We start from the raw sequence: 20915 nt of genomic DNA, 5'->3' as shown, positions 1-20915 counted from the left end.
GGGGCTCCATTACTTGCCGGCGTCTCGGGCGGGGCCTGTCCTTTTTTACTTTCTCCACTAGAGGTGGTAGCGGACACCGGTCCTTCCTTACTATGGGGGGAAAAAGGCGGAGACCTTTTGCGACCACGTCAGTTGGTGGCCAGAGTCTTGATCGACAAGTATACTAGCTAATGAAGATAAAGTAAACTGCCGCTGTTTATGCACGTACAACCAATGGAAAGGCAGAGGTGGGGCCAGCGAGCCAATGAGGACTGGCCTTAAGCAGGACGCGGGGGCGGGGCTTCTTTCGAGGGGCGGGCGCTGGGTGAAGAGCCTGGAGTGGACCCTGGGACAGCCATAGTACATCCGGTGTTAGAAGAGCTTGTAGGCTCCGGAGAGGCGGGCTGAGAAGGTACGTCTGAAGCTAGGACTAGGCAGGCCGGGGGTGAGAAGTAGCGAAGGAATCAGTAGTTACCGTTTGAGCAAGAGTAGGAGTGGCTTCCGTTTTTGGATAGATTGCACCTTAAGGGAACTGGGCCCTGCTCGGAGACTAGACTCCGGAAAGCTGGGTGGGGAGGGAAGCTAGGGAACTAGTGCTGCGCATGCGCTGCGTACCGGGGCGGAGGCGGCGAGTCTGCGGGGTCTATGGGGGCTTCGAGGCCCTCATACTGCGCCAGAGCGGTAGCGAAGGAGGTCCCTTCTTAGCCTGCTTTCCTGTCTTCCTTCCACTCCGCGTTCCTTCTGTCCTTCCCCCTCCACTAAGTGTATGCGCAGGGCCCCTTGGCCCAGCCTTGATCTCTTGAATTCAGGGCACGTCCCCGCCCCTTCCTTCCGAGGTGAATTGTGAAAGCGAAACCCCACGGGTCTGTGGTCATCCCCTCCCCACCCAACCGATCGCTGCTCTGCTGCGGGTCCTCCATTCGGGCTGCCACTGGTGAACGGCCAGGAGCCGGGACTTGAGCTAGGGCCTGGTCGGGCAGGCTGCCTTGTCACGGCGGGGCGGGTGATGTCACAGTCCTCTGTGACACGCGAGGCTCCTTAGATACTGGGGAGCCAACAGCAGAGGCAGGAGGTGAGACTGGGGCCTGGCCTGGCTTCCAGCCCCACAGGGCAGCCCCCGTCTGGTCTGATTGGTTACCTTTGGACAGGCGAGGTGGCCTTGCTTTGCTTGGTCCTGAGCCCTGTGGGCGTCTTTCTCAAAGTGTGCTCAGGAAGGGCGTCTTTGGGCGGTTGTTTTTTTTTGGGCCTACTTGCTAGAGCTGTGGTAATAAGTAGGCTTTGGTAATTTGTGTATTTACCAAGTGTAGAGTTGCTATCCCATGCCAGCTCAGGTTGCGCTGCCTATCCCGTTAGCCTTTCACTGACCAAACAACAACAAAACCACTATGAACTTGAGACCCTCTTCTAGCAATAGTTAACTTGTGAATGTGTAACCCAGTAGAAGCGCTGACTGTGCCTGAAACAGACAAGGATTTTAAGGATAAAGGTTAATGGCGAATGGGCTTTTCTAGTTACTTATTGATATTTATTTACAGTTTATCTTTCGTTGTACACATAGTTTAAGAATTTAGTTAAAGATTATCTGAATTGCATAACCACATTTCTTATGGTTTCTGCATACACACTTATTTCTGTAATTATTAGATTTACTCACTTTTGGTGTTTTCTTATTCCTCTTTGTTTAAAATTTTTTGTTCTGGCTTCAAGAATATGTTGACATTTGGATTCTCTGCCAATTCCTCCAGTGGGGGCATAAATGGTTAGCTCCTTGAGAAATGCAGTCTGTAATTTGGATCTAGAGTTTCCTTCTTCCATTATTCATCTTGTTATGGAAACGGAACTTAGTACTCTCTTCCCCACTATTGATCTGAATGAAGTCTTACTTTCCTGAAGAATAGGAAAAGGTAACATTAATCCAGATACTTAGCATTTTCATTTTTTTTCCTGATACAGTTCATGGTCTTTGTAGAAATGCTGAAAAATACCGAGAAGTGTTATAGGAATCAGCATATGTTTTGGGGGGTTTCATTTTTGGTTTTTGTTTTAAAGATTTCTCTTGACCTATGGCTGGAACTTACTTTTGAAAGCTTGTATAGGTGGAAGCTTATTTTTATACTGTAGGGTGGAATAGTATAAAGAATACCAAGACTATAGAGGTCAGAAGACTCCAAATCTGGTTATGGTTCTGCTATTTGTTTTAACTTTCTGATATTGGGCAAATCAATACTGTCTGGTTAGCACTTTACAATGATTTCTCACAGGTTTTCTTGTTGGCATTCAGTAGAGCAGGTGTTAATCATCATCCTTACCTTACAGATGAGGAAGCTGAGATGATTTTCCCAGGTTTATGTGGTAGAAAATGGCAGGACTTCTGACACTAAATACAGTGCTTTTACAACTATTACACAGCCTTTTTAAACTTTTTTTTAAAATCTTTAAAGTGGGGCTGGGCGCGGTGGCTCACGCCTGTAATCCTAGCACTCTGGGAGGCCGAGGCGGGTGGATCGCTCGAGGTCAGGAGTTCGAGACCAGCCTGAGCAAGAGTGAGACCCCGTCTCTACTAAAAATAGAAAGAAAATATCTGGCCAACGAAAAATCTATATAGAAAAAATTAGCCGGGCATCGTGGCGCATGCCTGTAGTCCCAGCTACTCAGGAGGCTGAGGCAGTGTAGGATCAGCTTAAGCCCAGGAGTTTGAAGTTGCTGTGAGCTAGGCTGACGCCACGGCACTCACTCTAGCCCGGGCAACAGAGCGAGACTCTGTCTCAAAAAAAAAAAAAAAATCTTTAAAGTGGAACTAATCATTCTTGCCCTTTCCTCATGGATTGATGTGTAATCAAAGGGGATGATGAGTATAAAAGCACTTTGAAATTTGTAAAATTTTATTAAATGTGGAGAGTGGTATTATTATAGAAGGTACTACTGCTGGCCTGAAGAGTTTCATTTTATTTCATAAACTACCCAAGGGTATTAATCTCCTCTAGGGAAACCACTGAATATTCTCATGATGCCCTGTCTTCTAAATTATCCTTTACTACTTTGACTTGGCTGTAGAATCTAGTAGAAATGTCTTTCACTCTACCCTGTTTTGTTACCCAGAGTTCCTAGCCAAATTTCATGCAGCCCTTTGTAGTTTTTATATTAAATACATTTTTGTTTTCCAAAGACAGTGTTAAAGACCAAGGAGAGAAAGGCTGTAGGGACTGGCTTTTAAAGCCACTTGTATAACCCTGCGAGATAGGTTCCACTGAGCCAGATGGGGAATATTGATTTGAGGTTGTAGCATTCCTGATCTGATAATGGGGTCTAGATCTGCTCTAGAGACTCCTCAGAATGCTTAATGTCTGGGGGATAGCTGAGCTGAATCACATGCAGGCTCTGCTTGCAAGGTGAGAAGTTCCTCCACAATTAACTGAAATTGGAATCCAAGACACTTGCAAAAAGAGCTTCAAGAGTGAGGGTCAAGTGGGTGTGCTGTTTGTCCTAATCTATGCTTGCTCTCATTTGGGCTAAATATGGTGTTATTGGGGAGGGATTACTGGTTTATACTGGAAGAAGATTATGTATTTAGGACATTGGGGCCTTCTTATGATTCAATATCTGTCAAACAGTTGTGGTTATAGAGAGGGAGATTCAGGAGTGTCAAAGTTTGGCACAAAAAATAACTTATTGGCCGGGCGCAGTGGCTCACACCTGTAATCCTAGCACTCTGGGAGGCCGAGGTGGGTGGATCACTCAAGGTCAGGAGTTCGAGACCAGCCTGAGCAAGAGTGAGACCCCGTCTCTACTAAAAAAACAAAAAGAAATTATCTGGCCAACTAAAATATATATATAGAAAAAATTAGCCGGGCATGGTGGCGCATGCCTGTAATCCCAGCTACTCGGGAGGCTGAGGCAGGAGGATCGCTTAAGCCGAGGAGTTTGAGGTTGCTGTGAGCTAGGCTTATGCCACAGCACTCACTCTAGCCTGGCAACAAAGCGAGACTCTGTCTCAAAAAAACAAAAAAAAAAAACAAAACAAAATAATAATTTATTGAAGGCAGTAGGCATTCCATCTCTAGTTACTGGTTAGGTTCTGAGGCAGCTCTCTAAAGAGATGGATTCAGTTTTAGCTAATCCAGAGATTTTGGTCCCAGTTTAGGGAGAGGCTGGGACATCTATGGTTCCAATCTGGGACAATCAAAGCCCAGCCTTAGTTGAAACGGAATTCCTTGGATTGTTCTCAGACAGAACTGACCTATCTCCTCAGGGTGGCAGGGAAAGGATCGAGCTAATGACCATTTACTTCGTGTTTTGTACCATATCAGATTATCATTTAGGGGTTATTAGGCTGTCTCAAAACGCCTGTGGCCCTGTGGGACAAGAGATACACTGTGTAAATGTGCCAGAGGGGAGGTATACCATTTAAACAGAAGTACAGACTGTCCCCAACTTAATGATTTTTCTGACTTTATGATGGTGTGAAAGTGCTACACATGTAGTAGAAACTACTTGAGATTTTGAATTCCCAGGCTATGGATATATGGTATGATACTCTCACATGAGACACTCAACACTTAATTCAACATATGAGATATTCAACACTTTATCAACAAGTAGGCTTTGTGTTAGATGATTTTGCCCACCTGTAGGCTAATCTAAATGTTCCGAGCATGTTTACTGAAAAATTACAAGCAATCCTTCCCCCTTTATAAAAACCATATGGGGTTTTTCTTTTGAGTATCAATTTGATTCCTTCTGGATGTGTGGGAACAGGGCTGAAAATGATTGAATTAATACAACAGGAAGATAGGACTGTGTAATTCACAAACTAATATTTAATTAGTTTGTAATTAAACTAGTATTTAATGTGTGAACAATGTTTCTTTGATTTGCTTATTTAGCAACTTCTGTCCTGGCTCTAGCATTTAGCAGGCTTTTAATTTTCAAAGGCCAGGATTTTTTTTTAAATGCATGATAGTTTCTGTTTTGCATAGCTTTTGGCTACTTCAGCATGCTTCATATGTACTGTACTTACTAGATGTGTTGGAATAGGACTGTAGAGAATTTTTTTTTATTAATATTAAGGCTTGACCCTTGATAATAATCTTTCATTTTAGGGCAAGAATAAGGAAGATATCTGGAACAAAACAGCAAGGGATTTAATGTGACATAGATGTCCACTGATAAGAATATCTATCTCCTATCAGCCCCTGCTATCCCTCCTTCCCCAAGCAAAAACAGACCATAGGAATACCCTAACTAAAACAATGTATTTAAGTTTTTATTTCTCGGTAAAGCTATGCATTAAGCTCTTAGCTTTTTGTTTTGTTTTTGGGTGGCTCTGGCAGAGGAGGCTGGCTGGGGGAACCCCAGAATGATGACACTTCAACAAAACTTTAGTAGTGTATGCATGCCAAATTTTGACAGATTCTGACAAGTTTGGAGGTTCCTACTTTCCTAGGGATGAAGGTTTTGAGGCTCTGAACTACATCAAAGGAACTTGGTTATGATTAACACCTAAACATTTACCTCTCATTTAAAAATGCAGTATAGGCAAACTTCCCACAACTCTAAGAGGCACTGTCCACATTGTGTTCTATATAAATAATCCCCCCTCTCTGTTTTAGAGTTGAGTATTAATAGTGGGGAGTGGGAAAGAATCCAATTTCTAGGTTTCTGTATGAATTGGGGTCCAGGGTGAGAAAGACTAATGCTATTGTCAGTTTTGTAATAGGGTTATTATGTGTGTTAGGACTACTATATTGAATTTTTGAGCAACTTACAATGCACTTCTTTTCTTTATTGTAAAATGTACATAATACTTACCTTTTTAAAAAAAAAAAACCAAAATTTTTATTTAACTGTGGAGCTCCTGGAATGTTAGCTGAGTTACTTGGTTAATAGTACTGAATACAGTACTTCAGGCTCTGTTAAGAGCCAACTTTTCCTGGGACTGAAAATACTTTTGATATGGGAGCTGCTATTTTTGAGTTATGAGTGCAGTTTAATCTTGTTCAGCTGAGTTTGCATATTGGCCATTGAAATCTAGGTGTCTTTTTTTGAGCACAACCGGTTGAGGCTATAATAAAAATCTGGTAAGTTTATTTTATCTGGCAAAACTGATAAGAACAGTTTCATATCATTACTTACCCATACATAAGTTCTTGTCTATTTGGAACAGACTTAGAACAAACTATCATGTCCTTGATTCTAAGACCTACCTTTTCTGCCTCACTTTTTAACGTTTCTGAAATAAATTGTCATCTATACATTATGTCATATACATTAAATGTATACAGATGCTTCTCAAGATAGGGCTACATGCGCATAAACCCACTGTAAGTTGAAAATACTGGAAGTAGAAAATGCAAGTCATTTCATGAGTTGACTTACGTTTTCATATTTCAGGATATTTTCAAGTTAACGACAGGTTTATCCAAAGGTAACTCCATCATAAATCAAGGAGTGTACTAAATGCATGTTGCTTTCACACCATCCTAAACTCTGAAAAGTCATAGGTCAACCATGGTAAGTCAGGGACTGTCTGTACTTTATTGGATTGCTTTCTTTTCTTTCTCTTCTTTCTTTCTCTCTCTTTTTTTTTTTTTTACCATAATGCAATTAAAATTGTGCACTTTTACATCTGCAATATTTGGTAGTTTTGTTTCACTTAAATTTTAGAATAGTGATGTCAAAAAACAGAAGTTTTGTTAATTTTTAAAATTACAAACCACAAGTCACTACCAAATCAAGGCAAAATTACTGTTTGACATCTTCCTCCCCACCCACACAGCCTTTGATGATTTTGGTTTTTCCATTAACAGTTGTAAAAGAGAACCAGAATAAGGCAGTCAGTACCCCCTGGGAAATGTGAAAGAACAAACTGGGAAAGAGGGGTTTCTGCCATTCTCTCCTCCCACAGTTTCCACTGGTAGGATCTGGTTACATGAGTGTTGCCCTTTGACTAACAATCCCGAGGTATTTGAGGGTTTCCCCCACTCACACCCCTTTCAAATTCTGGAAATTGGAAGCAAGGGGTACTTTAGTGTTGCCATTGTGAATACTCAGAAACTTGGCTCTGAAGGTTGCCTCAGTATTGTTGCAAGTTCTGCCTAGGGACGTCATTAGGGGTGTTAATGGAAGCCTTAAACAAAGACACTTTCCAGGTGCTGGATTCTGCCATCCTGTAAGTGTGCTCTCTAGAGGACATATTTATCATGGTTATGGAAGGCTGTGGTTGGCCTTGCAACAAACAGCAATAATTGCACCATCTAAATCAAGAAGGCCCAGAGCCAGGTGACTCAGAGGAGAGAGCAACAGCCTTAGTAGGTTCTGCAACTTCTCACTGTGTCCATCCTTAAGAACAGAACTAACAAAAGTAGTGAGGTGAGTAGGGATGTTGGTGAGAGAAGGAAAAGGGAAATCAGAGAAGGCAAGCCAGCCATTGTGACTGTTTCATTTGTGGGAGAGAGCCTCAGGAAATGAATGGTAGTGATTTTTATGAACTCTAAGAGTGACATCTTTCCACTGGCCCAGGATTCCTCAGAAAATTGATTTGGCGATTGTTACTTTTATTGCCTAGATTAATTGTGTTGAGTGTTGAGTTGCACGCTGATTAGAATGGGCATGAGTAGTTGGCTTGTCTTTAAATCACCTTATCTTTTGTGTTTGAATCCCTTCTTCCCCCACCCACCACCTTGTTTTGGTAGCTTTGAAATGAATGGGCGTTATGGGCCTTACAAGAATTTGGAGGATTTATATTTAGGAAAGATAAAAGCTCTTGATTAGGTCTTCAGTTCTATAGATTGAACATATTTATAGGATTGAATGTGAGATGGGGATGGAGTAAGATTTAAGAACCTGACTTTATGGTATTGATGTAACCAGGATATATGTCCTTTCTGACATTGGGACAGTTGGCAAATTCTGATAAGGTCTATAGATCAGGTCTGTAATATTGCATCAATGTTAATTTCCTGATTTTGATCTTTGTTTTCAGGATATACACAATGAAATGATGTAATTAGGGGCATCATGTCTGTGTGGTTAGGGAAAAAATATTTTTGTCTCTTTATTATATATTGCCACATGTAGAGAGAGGATAAGGCATATATGATGAAATAGTAACATTTAGGAAATCTAGGTGAAGCGTATACAGAAAATTCTTTGTACTATTCTAGCCATTCTGTAGGAAAGATTCTGGAACTATGTAAAAAAAAAAAACCCAAATCCTCCTTTCTGCATAAATTCCTGTTTCACGGGGGTAGGAACTTTCTTCTTTAAATTGTGAATCTTTTTTAGTTCAGTTCTAAAATGTATAAGTTTTCCTAGGTAGAAAATTTCTATATATATATATTTCAAATGCAGATCTTAGTGCCAGACCCAGCTTTATAGTTTTGTTTTTTTATCCTTGAGGTACCTTTACTGAGGGAGTTCTCTAGCTTCTAGAAACAATGACATGAAATTGCTTTATGTGTCTGTGGCTGGGTCCCTTTAACTAGATTGCTAATTGAGAATTTCTCTTACAAATGAATTACCTTTTAAAGGGACAAATTGCCTTCTGAAAAAATAGAAATCAAACGATAATAGCAAAATAGTTTGAAGGAGAGGATGGATTCATTTCCTCTGTCATTAAAATGATTAACTTTGATTGCAAATGTATTCTTGAAGGACATACATAAAAATGAAAGTGGTTGTGTTAAGGCAGTGGGATTTTTGGCAACTTCTCATTTTTCAAAGCTTTTATGTTGTTATTTTTTTAATAAGAAAATTGCTTGTGTTACTTTATATGTCTTAGTGTATTGAAAATAACCTTTCTTTGTTCTTGATTCTACAGAGGGGAGGCTTTGTCACACAGACTCTGGAACCATGAACATATTTGATCGGAAGATCAACTTTGATGCACTCTTAAAATTTTCCCATATGTAAGTGTTTTGGCCTTGACTGTGGTTTCTTACTGCATTTCCTTTCATATCTGGTTCCCTTTTCCTAATTTATTAACTTTTACATGTGTAAACTAACTTGGCTGGAATCCAGAAGACCTGATAAAAAATGCCCAGATTCTAAGGGCTGCTATGTGGTCACTGGAAAGGCATTTATTCTAGTTTTGGTACTGATTGTTCATAATTTGGAGCTCTTGGTTCTTCCCCAGCACTTAAGACTTTGTGAACCTGTTTTCATAATATTCTTTTTTTAATTAAAATTAGGCTTCCCCAAAGTATCTTAAACTGTTTGTAACATAACTTTCACATATTCCCTGGAAAGACAAAAAGAGAATGATTCTTAGCTTAGAGATGAAATTGGTCTGAGAATGATTGCTGCTGTTAACATTCTTTCCTAGAACCCCCTCCACACAGCAGCACCTGAAGAAGGTCTATGCAAGTTTTGCCCTATGTATGTTTGTGGCGGCTGCAGGAGCCTATGTCCATGTGGTCACTCATTTCATTCAGGTAAGAACAGCTTTCTCTCCTGGTTGCTATGGCACAAATCGTATTGGGGGGGGGGGGAAAAAAAGACCAGCTCAGCAGGTGGTTCACGTCTGTGTCCTTCCTTAATCCTTATCAGTAGTTCAGGATCTGAAGTCAGCCAGCCATTAAATGAGAACATTTCAGTATCTAGAAGGGGCACAGTTGCCCCTTCTAGATACTGAAAACAGAATATCTTTTTTTTTTTGAGACAGAGTCTCACTTTGTTGCCTGGGCTAGAGTGAGTGCCGTGGCGTCAGCCTTAGCTCACAGCAACCTCAAACTCCTTGGCTTAAGCGATCCTACTGCCTCAGCCTCCCGAGTAGCTGGGACTACAGGCATGCGCCACCATGCCCGGCTAATTTTTTCTATATATATTTTTAGTTGGCCAGATAATTTTTTATTTCTATTTTTAGTAGAGGTGAAATCTCGCTCAGGCTGGTCTCGAACTCCTGACCTCAAGCGATCCACCCACCTCGGCCTCCCAGAGTGCTAGGATTACAGGTGTGAGCCACCGCGCCCGGCCGAAAACAATATCTTAACCTTGACACTGAATATTGTGCTGCTGACATACAAGACCCCCACCCGCTGAGTAGAAGCATCATGTGCATGCTGGGATTCTTCTGCAGAGTAGCCTTTTTATCTTTTTCTCCCTTCTTCCTCTGTTTTGCCTCAGTGACTGGAGTACTTGAATACAAAACACTGATTGTTTGATTAATTACTAGGAGAGGCAGGATTGAGGCCTTTAATGATTTGACCCATTTTATTTTCTGATACACTGTTATTTTCATGGTTGGGTAAAAACCTTTAACAACTCACTTTCCTGTGTTGAAGGAGAGTTTGGGTTTGATGGAGTAGAAGGGACAGTTTGAGGAATAACCACATTTGAAATTCTCACAAGCAAAACCTTGTCCCTTTTTCAAGCGTCGTTTTTAGCATAAATAAAGGGTTGGGCCTTTGTTGGCATTACCTACTGCTGAGGAGAACTATCCTTATGCTCAGGCATCTCTTGGCCGGGATTGTGCCAAAAACTACTCTAGACATTCAGAGGATTTTTTGATCCCTTGAGTTTTAGGCAAAGTTGGCTCTTTTGGTTCCTAGTTGTGGGTTGGTTTTTTGTTTTTGTTTTTTTAAGTAAAATATAGTCCTCATTATTCATGGATTCCATATTTTGGAATTCACCTGCTGACTAAAATTTGTAACCCCAAAATCAGTACTCATGGCACTTTTCACAGACATGTGCAGAGTAATGAAAAACTTGAGTCACCTGTCATGCCATGTTCCCAGCTGACATCTAAAACAATGCTCTCTCCCTTCTTGTTTAGTTCTCATACTGTAAACAAGTATCCTTTTCATGTTCATTTAGTGCCACTTCTTTTGCATTTTTATGCTTTTTTTTGGTGATTTTGCTGTTCGAAATACAAACAGTGTAGTGCTGAAGTGTTGTCTCTACTATTCCTAAGTGTGAGAAGACTGGTGTGCCTTATGGAGAAAATATGTGTGTGAGATAAGCTTTGTTCAGGCATGAGTTACAGTGCTGTTTGGCTGAATTCAGTGTCAATGAATGAACACTATATGTGAAATAGGTTTCCTTAAATAGAAACACACATAAAACAAGGTTATGTATTAATCATTTGGTGAAAATATTGTGACCAGAGGCACATAGGAACCTAACGCTGTATTTCCCCTAGGAACAGTGGGTTACAAATCCACTAATTTATTGTCCACTGTAACTTTATAACATAAGTACTGTGAATAAGGAGAATCAACTGTACCTTTAAAAGAAGGAAGGAACTTCAGTGTCTATATCCATCCTTGATGATTTCCCTCTTTTTCTAATGCCTGGAGTTTTTCCCACTTGCTTTCTTGAAAAAAGAAAAATTTTTTTCTTATTACAAAACTAATACATGTTCATTATAGAAATTCAGAAAACAGACTAGCGATGAGAAGGAGGTATTTTTAAAACCTCCATAATCCCACCACCCAGAAGTAACTACTGTTAACACTTGGTACTTTCTGTTCTTTTTTTTTTTTTAGTCTTTTTCTTTGTATGTGTATATGTATGTGTCTTGGTTTTTGCTTTTTTTTTTTTTTTAAGTGATCAAAAATGAGTCATTTTTCCTTATTCTATAGATGAAATGTGCTTCAAGCAGTTATCACTTCGGTTCATCTTTTCTATGTCTTGGGCAAGACTCACTCACAGTTTGACTTGGGTGGTTGCACTGTAGTTGATGGACTGACTGCCCAAACCAGAAGAGCCTCCAGCATCCACCGTGGTCCTAACTCTGTGCTTCTGGTTTCTCAAGGGTTCAGCCTTACCCCTGAGAAAACACTGCCTTTTCCCCTGCCTCCAGATGAGAAGCAAATGTTAGGAAGTTCAGATGAGTAATTGAACCAGTAAAGGTCTCCTGTAAAATAAATTTGAAGCTTTCAAGTATTTAATTCTTGACTTTGGCTCTGACAGGCTGGCCTGCTGTCTGCCTTGGGCTCCTTGGGGTTGATGGTTTGGCTGATGGCAACACCTCATAGCCATGAAACTGAGCAGAAAAGACTGGGACTTCTTGCTGGATTTGCTTTCCTTACAGGTACATTAAGGGATTGGTCTAATTTTGAGGGGGGAACTATATTTTTAGTTTCTCCTTAGATTAAGTCCCGAGATTTGTATTTACTGTCAGCTCCCTATGTCCTTGGATTTCACATCTGCTGTAGATTCAGCCAACTACAGATCGAAAATATTTGGGGGGCAAAACAATAAAAAATCACAACACAACAATCAAAAATAATACAAATAAACAATCCAGTATAACAACCATTTACATAGCATTTACATCTTATTGGGTATTCTGAGTAATCTAGAGATGATTTAAAGCATACAGGAGGATGTGGATGGGTTATATGCAAATACTATGCCATTTTATATAAAGAACTTGAGCATCCATGGATTTTGGTATGGCGGGGGCAGGAGTGGGAGGTCCTGGAACTGGTCTCCTAAGGGTACCAAGGGAAAGCTGTATTTTGATTTACCTCAGCTGGCGTACTTTAATGTCTGCCTAGTCCAGTGGTAGTTCCTTCAGAAAATTTCTTTTTGGAGAATCTCCCTGAAATATCTCACTCAGCTGTGATTTCTCTCTTCTGGTTCCTTGTAGCACCACTGTAAGGTCTCTTATACAGTAGTCCCCCTTATCTGTGGTTTTGCTTTCCTCAGTTTCAGTTACTTGAGGTACAGTACAATCAGATATTGAGAGAGAGGAGGACCATGTTCACATAACTTTGTTAAACTTTATCATAGGGTATATATGTATAGGAAAAAACAGTACATATAGGGTTTGGTACTATGTGAGGTTTCAGGCATCCATGGGGGATCTTGGAATGTATCCCCCTCAGATGAAAAGGAACTATGGTATTCGAGTGGATTTTTGCCTTGTAGTGCTTTCTTAGCTTGTTTGGAGGTTCTAGCAGGGGCATGAAGCTACTTGAATACCTTTGACTGAAGAATGGTCCTTCTCTATCGGGGAAGGTCATCTTCTTTGACCAAGCATGCAGCTTTGGGAGGGACACACATGAAGTGGTGAGGGAGGAAGGGGACATCTGGCTGGCTAGGCAGGTGTCCGATTGTCAGCCACATCAACACAGGCGATCAGTGGGGTGACACATGTCTTGGCCAGATTGCCCTCACATCCTGCTTTGTTATTTTGTGTAGGTTCATCTTCCCCATCCATGGGGATAGCTCTTTGTGACTAGCAACTGTGCCTTCTATTTTTGTATCCAAAAATAGGCATTGTATGTTTGAGTGAATGAGGTTCAAGAGCTTAGGTAGCATAACTTGTTCATGGTAGACGGGTACTAAACTAGGCCTGAGAATCTGACTTCGTTCAGATTCTTACAAATAGTTACTTAAAGCCATATATTGAGATCTGTCATATAGGACACCTTGACAATTCTCAAGAAAAGAATTAAAAGCTCACCTCTTCAAGAATTGTCATTAAAGGAAACAGGACCCAAGCTACATAATAAAAATACTTGCAAAGCAACATTTGAGTTAGTACAGCTTGTTCTGAGTGACAGTGTAACCTATACAGTGTCGTAGAAATTTTAGAAAGGAAGGGATTTAGGGATTGAGATTTTTGGATCAGGGAAAGCTAGTTTTTGAAGGCATTAAGGGGTAGAATTATCAGAAGGAGAGAGGAAAGTAACCAGAGTGGAGGAAATGTTGGAGCTGGAACAGGTTGCCCTCCTGTTGGCAAGTGGCCACCTGCAGAACCGGTCTGGCCTTTGCTACAAAGGGTGTCAGTCCTGTATAACTACAGGGTTGCTGGCCACAAGGCACTGCTTTGCTCTGTCATTTTTTCTGTTGTAATTCCTGGTCTGGCCCACATTACAGTCTCGCATCACTCTAGCTCAAAAATGTTTGACATGCCTGCTTCATTTTTTTCTAATTTGTGTTCCTCCTGGGGTCATCCATGATTTTCAGCTAAGAGGACAGTTTTGCGGCTATGTCTATAAATAAATATTAGGTTATTAAGTGTGAAATGTCGATTCCCTTAAGTACCAAGTTTGACAGTTGCTATTTCTAGCATTTCACTTTCACACTTCCTGTTTTATTTTTATTGTGAAGGCACATCTTCATTCTTTCAAACACACGGTTTGGCTGTGATTATCTTTCAGATTTTTTTAGAGCAATTTTTATGAAACCATGGATAAGTCAAAAATCTGTGTTATTTTCAAATACAAGTTCCATCATGGAACCAATGCAGTGCAGGCAGCTTGAAATATCAGCGAAGTGTTTGGGAAGGATGTGGCTAATGAACACACAGTATGTCAATGGTTTGAGAAGTTCCATTCTTCTGGTGATTTTAATCTTGAAAATCAGCCACATGGGTGACCTAAGACCAAAGTGGATAATAATGAGGTTGAATAATGATGAACTGAAGCTGTAGTGGGAGCAAATCCATCTCAACCTATGCATGAATTAGCAGCAAGGTTTGATGTTCCTGGTACAACAATATTGGACCATTTGAAACAAATCAGCAAGGTACAGAAGCTGGATAGATGGGTATCACATGAGTTAAACAAGCATCAGAAGCGAAATTGTCTCAAAGCTTGCCTTTCTTTGCTGTCATGACATAAAAGCAAACCATTTCTACACCGTATTGTTATGTGTGATGAAAAAGATTCTTTTTGACAATTGCAAGCATTCAGCACAATGGTTGGATAAAGATGAAGTGCCAAAACACAGTCCAAAACTGAATATTCATCAGAAAAAGCTAATGGTGTCTGTTTGGTGGTCCAGTGCTGGTATTATCCACTACAGCTTTGTGAAACCTGGTCATTTGATTATAGCAGATGTCTCCTGCAGCCAGCTGGAGGAAATGATGAGGACGCTTGCGATAAAGCAGCCAAGATTGGTCAATAGAGACAGGCCGATCCTCTTGCAAGACCACACTCGATGACCACATGTCACACAAACAGTGCTGCTCAAACTACAGAGGCTGGACTTGGAAACTCTCTGTCATCACTGTATTTACCAGACCTTGTACCGACTGACTACCATGTCTTCAGGCTTTGGACCACTTCTTGCAAGGAAAAATATTCAGTTCTCAATAAGCTGTGGAAAATACCTTTCATGATTTCGTCAACACTCTCCAGCCTTCTTTGCTGCTGACATAAACAAGCTACCATTAAGATGGTGAAACTGTGTTGATAGTTTAGGCACATACTTTGATTAATTGTATTGCTTCTTGTTTGAGACATAATAAACTAAACTTTTGATTCAAAATCAGACATTTCATATTTAATGACCTAGTAACTGAGTCCTAAGTATATATTCTCTTGAAAATGATTAAGAGGAAGGAAGAGAGATTTAATTACTTTAGTCCATGTGTTTTATGTGTTTGTTACCGAGCATGAGCATGCCTGTGCTATTAATGATCTGCTGTTGAACAAGGATCCTCTTCAAGAATTGATGGTAATGTTGTGTTCTGGGTTTTCTTATTTTCTAGGAGTTGGCCTGGGCCCTGCCCTGGAGTTGTGCATTGCCATCAACCCCAGGTAACTATTTTAGTAGTGTCTTATGTTTTTTTACCTTTATGAATATACCTTCTAAATATAGGCCACATATCTGTAGCCCTTAATCTAATGGTCCTTTTCTTTAATAGCATCCTTCCCACTGCCTTCATGGGCACGGCAATGATCTTCACCTGCTTCACCCTGAGTGCACTCTATGCCAGGCGCCGTAGCTACCTCTTTCTGGGAGGTAAGTGTTGACTGGGAAATGGGGAACAGGCTCTGCTTTAGCCAGATTTCTCAGTAGGACTCCTTCCCTGGCCTCACCTCCCTTGTGACTGTTGGGCTGAAATCAAAAGCCTTCATTGTTTGAGAAAGTAAGGAACAACCTTAATGGGATTGCTTTCCTTTGTCTTGGCTTCTCTCAAGATGGCTTTTTGCTATGTCTTATAGGTATCTTGATGTCAGCCATGAGCCTGATGCTCTTGTCTTCCCTGGGAAACCTTTTCTTTGGATCCATTTGGCTTTTCCAGGTAAGACTTTGGATAGAACTTTCCAGCAGCCATTTGCTTCACACTTTTCTTTCACACCTCTTTCTGCCCTTTGGGCAGTGATCTCCAAGCCTGTGCCTAACCCTCATAGGACGGAGCCTTCTGCCACAGGTCAATGAGTATACAGGCTGAACATGGTTGGGCATTGCTAAGAGAAGACTGTTTGCCCAGAGATCATTTGTCTAAGGCCAGTCCAGCAGTGGCTCCTTGTTGAAATGGTTGAAGCTCTTCCAGTGACTAAAAAAATGAATGTAGAATTGTGCTTAGGGAATTAATGTGGTCTTCACCGTAGGCTGCAGTTCCCATGAATGTTAATGTCCATATTGTTATTGTGATGTACTTTCAAGTGGCCAAGCTCCTAAGAGAAAGTATGGCTGTTTTTTTTCTCTACAACTTGTACTGTATGGTAACTTCATCTCATTCTTCTTTTGTTAGGCAAACCTGTATGTGGGGCTGGTGGTCATGTGTGGCTTTGTCCTTTTTGATACTCAACTCATTATTGAAAAGGCTGAAAATGGAGATAAGGATTATATCTGGTGAGTGTGAGAACTGGTCATTAAGGAAGGTGGAATGGAGTCAGGGTGGAGGCATAGCATTCCATTCCACGGCTGAACTTAGGCCGGCATTGGCTGAACATATGTGGCCAAGCTTTGGGAATGTCTGTGGTAGGAAACCCATAGTTTTGCCACCATGGTCTCCCTTAATTCCTGAAAGACGTCAGATTTTTTAAAACATTGAACTAATAACATATTTATCCATAGTTTTAATAGTGACTACCTCCATGCAGGGGAGAGAGAAAGGGATCTTCCTCTTTTTACTCCTTATGCTTCTGTATTCTTTTAACAGTGGGAAGAAGATAAACATTTTTTTAAATGTAGTAATCCCCTCAAAGTCTCACAACTAATTAGTGGTAGTTCAGTGTTCAGACTTGGACCTCTGCCGGGTCCAAAGCCCAGTCTCTTTTCTCTATGCTACATGATTTCAATGAGTTGAAAAGGATGTCAGACACACCTGAGTTTTACTTCCTTAGTTGGGGGTGGAGTGTTGGAGAAGCTGGCTCATGGAGGTGGAAGTGGGGTTCTTTGTTTTTCGTTCTTTTGGATCGAAGAATGCGGGAAGTTCAGATCCTAACCTGGTTTTTCCCTTTCAGGCACTGCATTGATCTCTTCTTAGATTTTGTTACTCTCTTCAGAAAACTCATGATGATCCTGGCTATGAATGAGAAGGTTAGTTAGCCTACAACCTGAAAATGAGAGGTTGGCTCCTGAGCTTGTCATCTGTGTGTACTTCACATTTGAACACTTGCTGTCACACTGTGTAAGTCTATGGTACAGTAAGGCAGTCCACTGAGTAGTAAGAGGCAAACCAGAAGTCTTCAGTGATGGAGAAAAAGGAACAAGTCAAAACAATCTTTTTTTTTTTTTTTTTTTTTTTGTAATCCCTGAGATTAGTATCACAGGCAAAAGAGCTTCAGGGTCAGTAAGAAACAACCTACTAGACGAATTTAAAGGCTGCAAAGATAGTTATGATTTGGAAAAAGATATTATAGGAGATGTATAATACAGCCAGTTTTTATAAATTTCAGAAGGAGACAAATTTTATCTTATTTTTTAGTCTGAATTTTTTTCCAAAAAATAGGGTTAATGAGTATCCAACATAGTCTCATCCAGCAGTAGGGGAACAAATGAAATCACGAGCTTTGCTTTACAGACCTTACCATGGAAAAGAGACAGTGCAGTGGTAGGGGAGCAGGTGACTAGATGGGATTGGTGGTTCTCTCTCTGGGCTGTGCCATGGTTGGACTGAGCACCAAACAGCCGTCCCAGTTTCAGTGAAAGCAACTCAACTTTTATTCCTTTAATGCATTGGGCTTCCACCTGAGATTGAATGAACGGTTCCACTGGACTAGATTATTTTTGAATGTCAGTTTGTGCTAAGGACTCATGCTCAGGGTACCCTCCAAGTGCCAGTGTACAGCTTTCACTGGTTGAGATCTGAGCTGTGGTGGTTTGTGTGTAGCCAAGAGTGGTCAGGAGCCCACCTAAGTACCCCCAGGGTGGGGACAACTGCTTGGCCTTTATTCTCACAAAGTGTGTCGGCATTCTTGGGGACTATGGCAGAGGGTTAAGATTCAGTTCTTGCTGAGCTAAGGGAGAGCATTTCTCATTCTTTTTGTCTGGATCCCTTCCAGTCCCTACCCAAAGGCTCACTCAAGAATTTTAGCTGGAATGTCAGATGGCAAAAATTAATTGGGTGATTTTTCTCCATTTCTAGGATAAGAAGAAAGAGAAGAAATGAAATGACCATCCAGCCTTTCCCAATTGACTTCCTCTCCTTCCACCCCTCATTTCTTCTTTGCACACATTACAGGTGGCGTGTTCGGTGATAATGAAAAGCATCAGAAAAGCTTTTGTACTTTGTGGTTTTCTGTATTTTGAATTTTTTCATCAAAAAACTGATTAGCAGAATATAGTTTGGAGTTTGGCTTCCTCTTCCTGGGGTTCTTCTCACTCCCTTTTCTGTCAACCCCATCTCCATAGCCTCTTCCTCTGCTCAGGCAGCCAGTCTGCTGTGATGAGGATGGGACCAGCAGAGAGTGCTAACTCCATGAGCCCACTTGCCCACCAAGCTTCGCCAAGTGGACCTGGACTGTTGGGTAGAGCCACCTTGGCCCTTCCTTCCTCAGCATTGTTTGGTTTGTGCGCAGTTCCTGTGGGACTGGGCAGTGTGTTTTCCATTGGAAAGAAGTTCTGGTCAGGCCTATTATATTAGCTCAGGCTTGTTATATCTGAGCTATCAACCCCTACAGAGAAAATGCAGAGCCTCTTTTGGTGGATGCTGTTTGCTTCCTCTGAGCTGCCCAAGCTGGTGTGGCAAACACAGCTTTCTGCCTCACCTTCACAAAAGGAATGTGGATTTGTGTGTGTTCCCTTCCCCACCCTCAGGGAATCTGCCTGCTTTCCATCCATGGGGCAGGAGGATTTCAGCACAAAGGGAAGGCTAATTCTTGTCAGACATTTAGGAAAAGGCTGATTATGGCAAGGTACAGCATAGGGTTCCCAAACTTCCCTGTTTTTTTTTTTTTTTTAAATTGGTTATCAGCTTAGTTACTGAGTGGCCTCCACCAGGTGGCTATGATTAAGGGTCCTAAAAGAGGAAGGATAGGGAAGGGGAGTGGTTGAGCCTCTGGGACTAATTTTAACTAATCCTGCCAGATAAACCTAGATGAGGACCTGTTGGGGCAGAGGAAAGCAAAGTCTCCTCTTCCAATCACGTGGTTCCTTGCTAAGGTCAACAGAACAGGCTGTGATGACTTGGGAGGCAGCTTTCTAACAGTCCTTTGGTGTCCTTCTGTCTGTCCCCACCTGGATACTAATAGGTAGTGTCAGGCCAGAGATTTGGGGCAGTAAATAAATGTTTGTTTTACCAATGCACTTTAGTTTTTGGTTTGTTCACCTGTTTCCAGAAATCTGCAGTTTTCTAGGCAGGAGCCAGGTGACCAAACCTGTGAGTGCCGCAATTCCCTGCAGCTTTGTAGTTTCAAGTGTGGGTGGGCAGCCCTAATGTGGACCACCAGGTCCTTCCCTGTGGGCTGCCACAGTCAGCTGGCACTGAAGGGCAGAGTCAGGAGTGGTTGTGGCTCTGGGCTACCCATGGGGCTTCAATGAGGGGACTGAGCCATTGAAAGCTCATTACCAGTAGGACACCATTTTTGGCTCTCCCTGTTCACCACCAGCGCACAGTTTGACCCAGTGGCTGTAGGTTCACCGTGCACCATGTTGCTTTGCCATCCCATGAAATGTTTGTTCCCAGGCTGACTGCTTATTCCTGGAGTGACATGCCACCCACGATGGCCCACTTCCACGGAAGATGCTGCCCTCTGACTTAGCTTCTGCTTCCAGCCTCTGGCTTGAAAACTTACTAAAGGGACTTCCTTCCCATTAAGGCTCCATTAACAACTGTCCATAAATTTGGTGATTCTCTGCCAGCCCTGAGAATTTGAGCTGAATTTCTTGAAGCCAAACTCCACCTCTTGTGCTTTTTTGCTTGGGATAAAGGAGTTTTTCTTTAGAAACAGTGCCAAGAATGACAAGATACATAAAAAAACTACTTTTAAAGAAAATGCCTAACCAGTTTTTAATACAGTTATCAGTGAAATTACCACTTTGTTTTCTAGTTCCTTGGTTTTCAGCTCAGGCTGCATTCTCTAACTCATACTGTGAAGACAAAGGTGTTTTTGATTCAGAAATATATGAAATCTACATAGTCTTAATTTGTAAAAAATAAAGAAAATTCCTTAACCTTTCCTGGTGTTTGTGTTAAATTCCAGGGGATAGCTGGATATTGGGCTTGGCGTACTGTCTGGCTTGCTGGTGGGGGCTGGGAGTGGGACAAGATTAGGTTTCTGCCCTGGATGTAAATCGAAACAAAGCCCACACCTCGGCCTCCCAGTCTAGCTCTGATGTGCCAGAAATGTTGGGCATTTTCTATGTCAAATACATAGCTCAGGCCCTTTTCCAGTCCTTTCCTCTCTCCCCCGCCTTTACTGTAGGTTGTGCTAGGGGCATGTGCACTTGGTTCAGATGTGTGGCCAAGCTTTGGAATTTGGGTATGCATAATGGGAAAAAGATCATACTCGTGCTGCAGGTATTTTTGCTCACCCACTATGGCCAGGTCCCATTCTAAGTGCATCAGTGAATAAAATAGAAATCCTTGTTCTCATGGTTTAGATGTGAGATTATAAACCAGAGCTTGCATTATAATCAGGGTATTCAGTTTGGGCATGTTCGTCCTCTGGTTGTCATGTTCATTGTAGACACAGGCCTTCCTGTTAGAATTTGACCGTTACTCTGGTTCATCCGGGTTATTCCCAGTTGACTTGCTTGGATTCCATATGCCCCTTTACCAGCTTAGGATAGACACTTTCCCCCAACTT

The 20915-nt window shown here is 41.6% G+C and overlaps 1 protein-coding gene across 1 annotated transcript; it reads left to right on the top strand.

Moving 5' to 3' along the window:
* Positions 1 to 283: 283 nt before the first annotated feature.
* Positions 284 to 20285, top strand: TMBIM6 (transmembrane BAX inhibitor motif containing 6). The gene is made up of 10 exons (XM_045554974.1): positions 284 to 391; positions 8798 to 8885; positions 9302 to 9410; positions 11890 to 12010; positions 15425 to 15473; positions 15581 to 15678; positions 15882 to 15961; positions 16415 to 16515; positions 17130 to 17205; positions 18254 to 20285. The coding sequence occupies exons 2-10, from the start codon at positions 8830 to 8832 to the stop codon at positions 18275 to 18277; spliced, it is 714 nt and encodes a 237-aa protein (XP_045410930.1). The 5' UTR covers positions 284 to 391; positions 8798 to 8829; the 3' UTR covers positions 18278 to 20285.
* Positions 20286 to 20915: the final 630 nt, after the last annotated feature.

The sequence above is a fragment of the Lemur catta genome, chromosome 6 (genome assembly GCF_020740605.2).
Source record: "Lemur catta isolate mLemCat1 chromosome 6, mLemCat1.pri, whole genome shotgun sequence".
Taxonomy (NCBI): domain Eukaryota; kingdom Metazoa; phylum Chordata; class Mammalia; order Primates; family Lemuridae; genus Lemur; species Lemur catta.
Note: the sequence above shows the minus strand (reverse complement) of the source record. Positions and strands in the feature narration are given on the sequence as shown.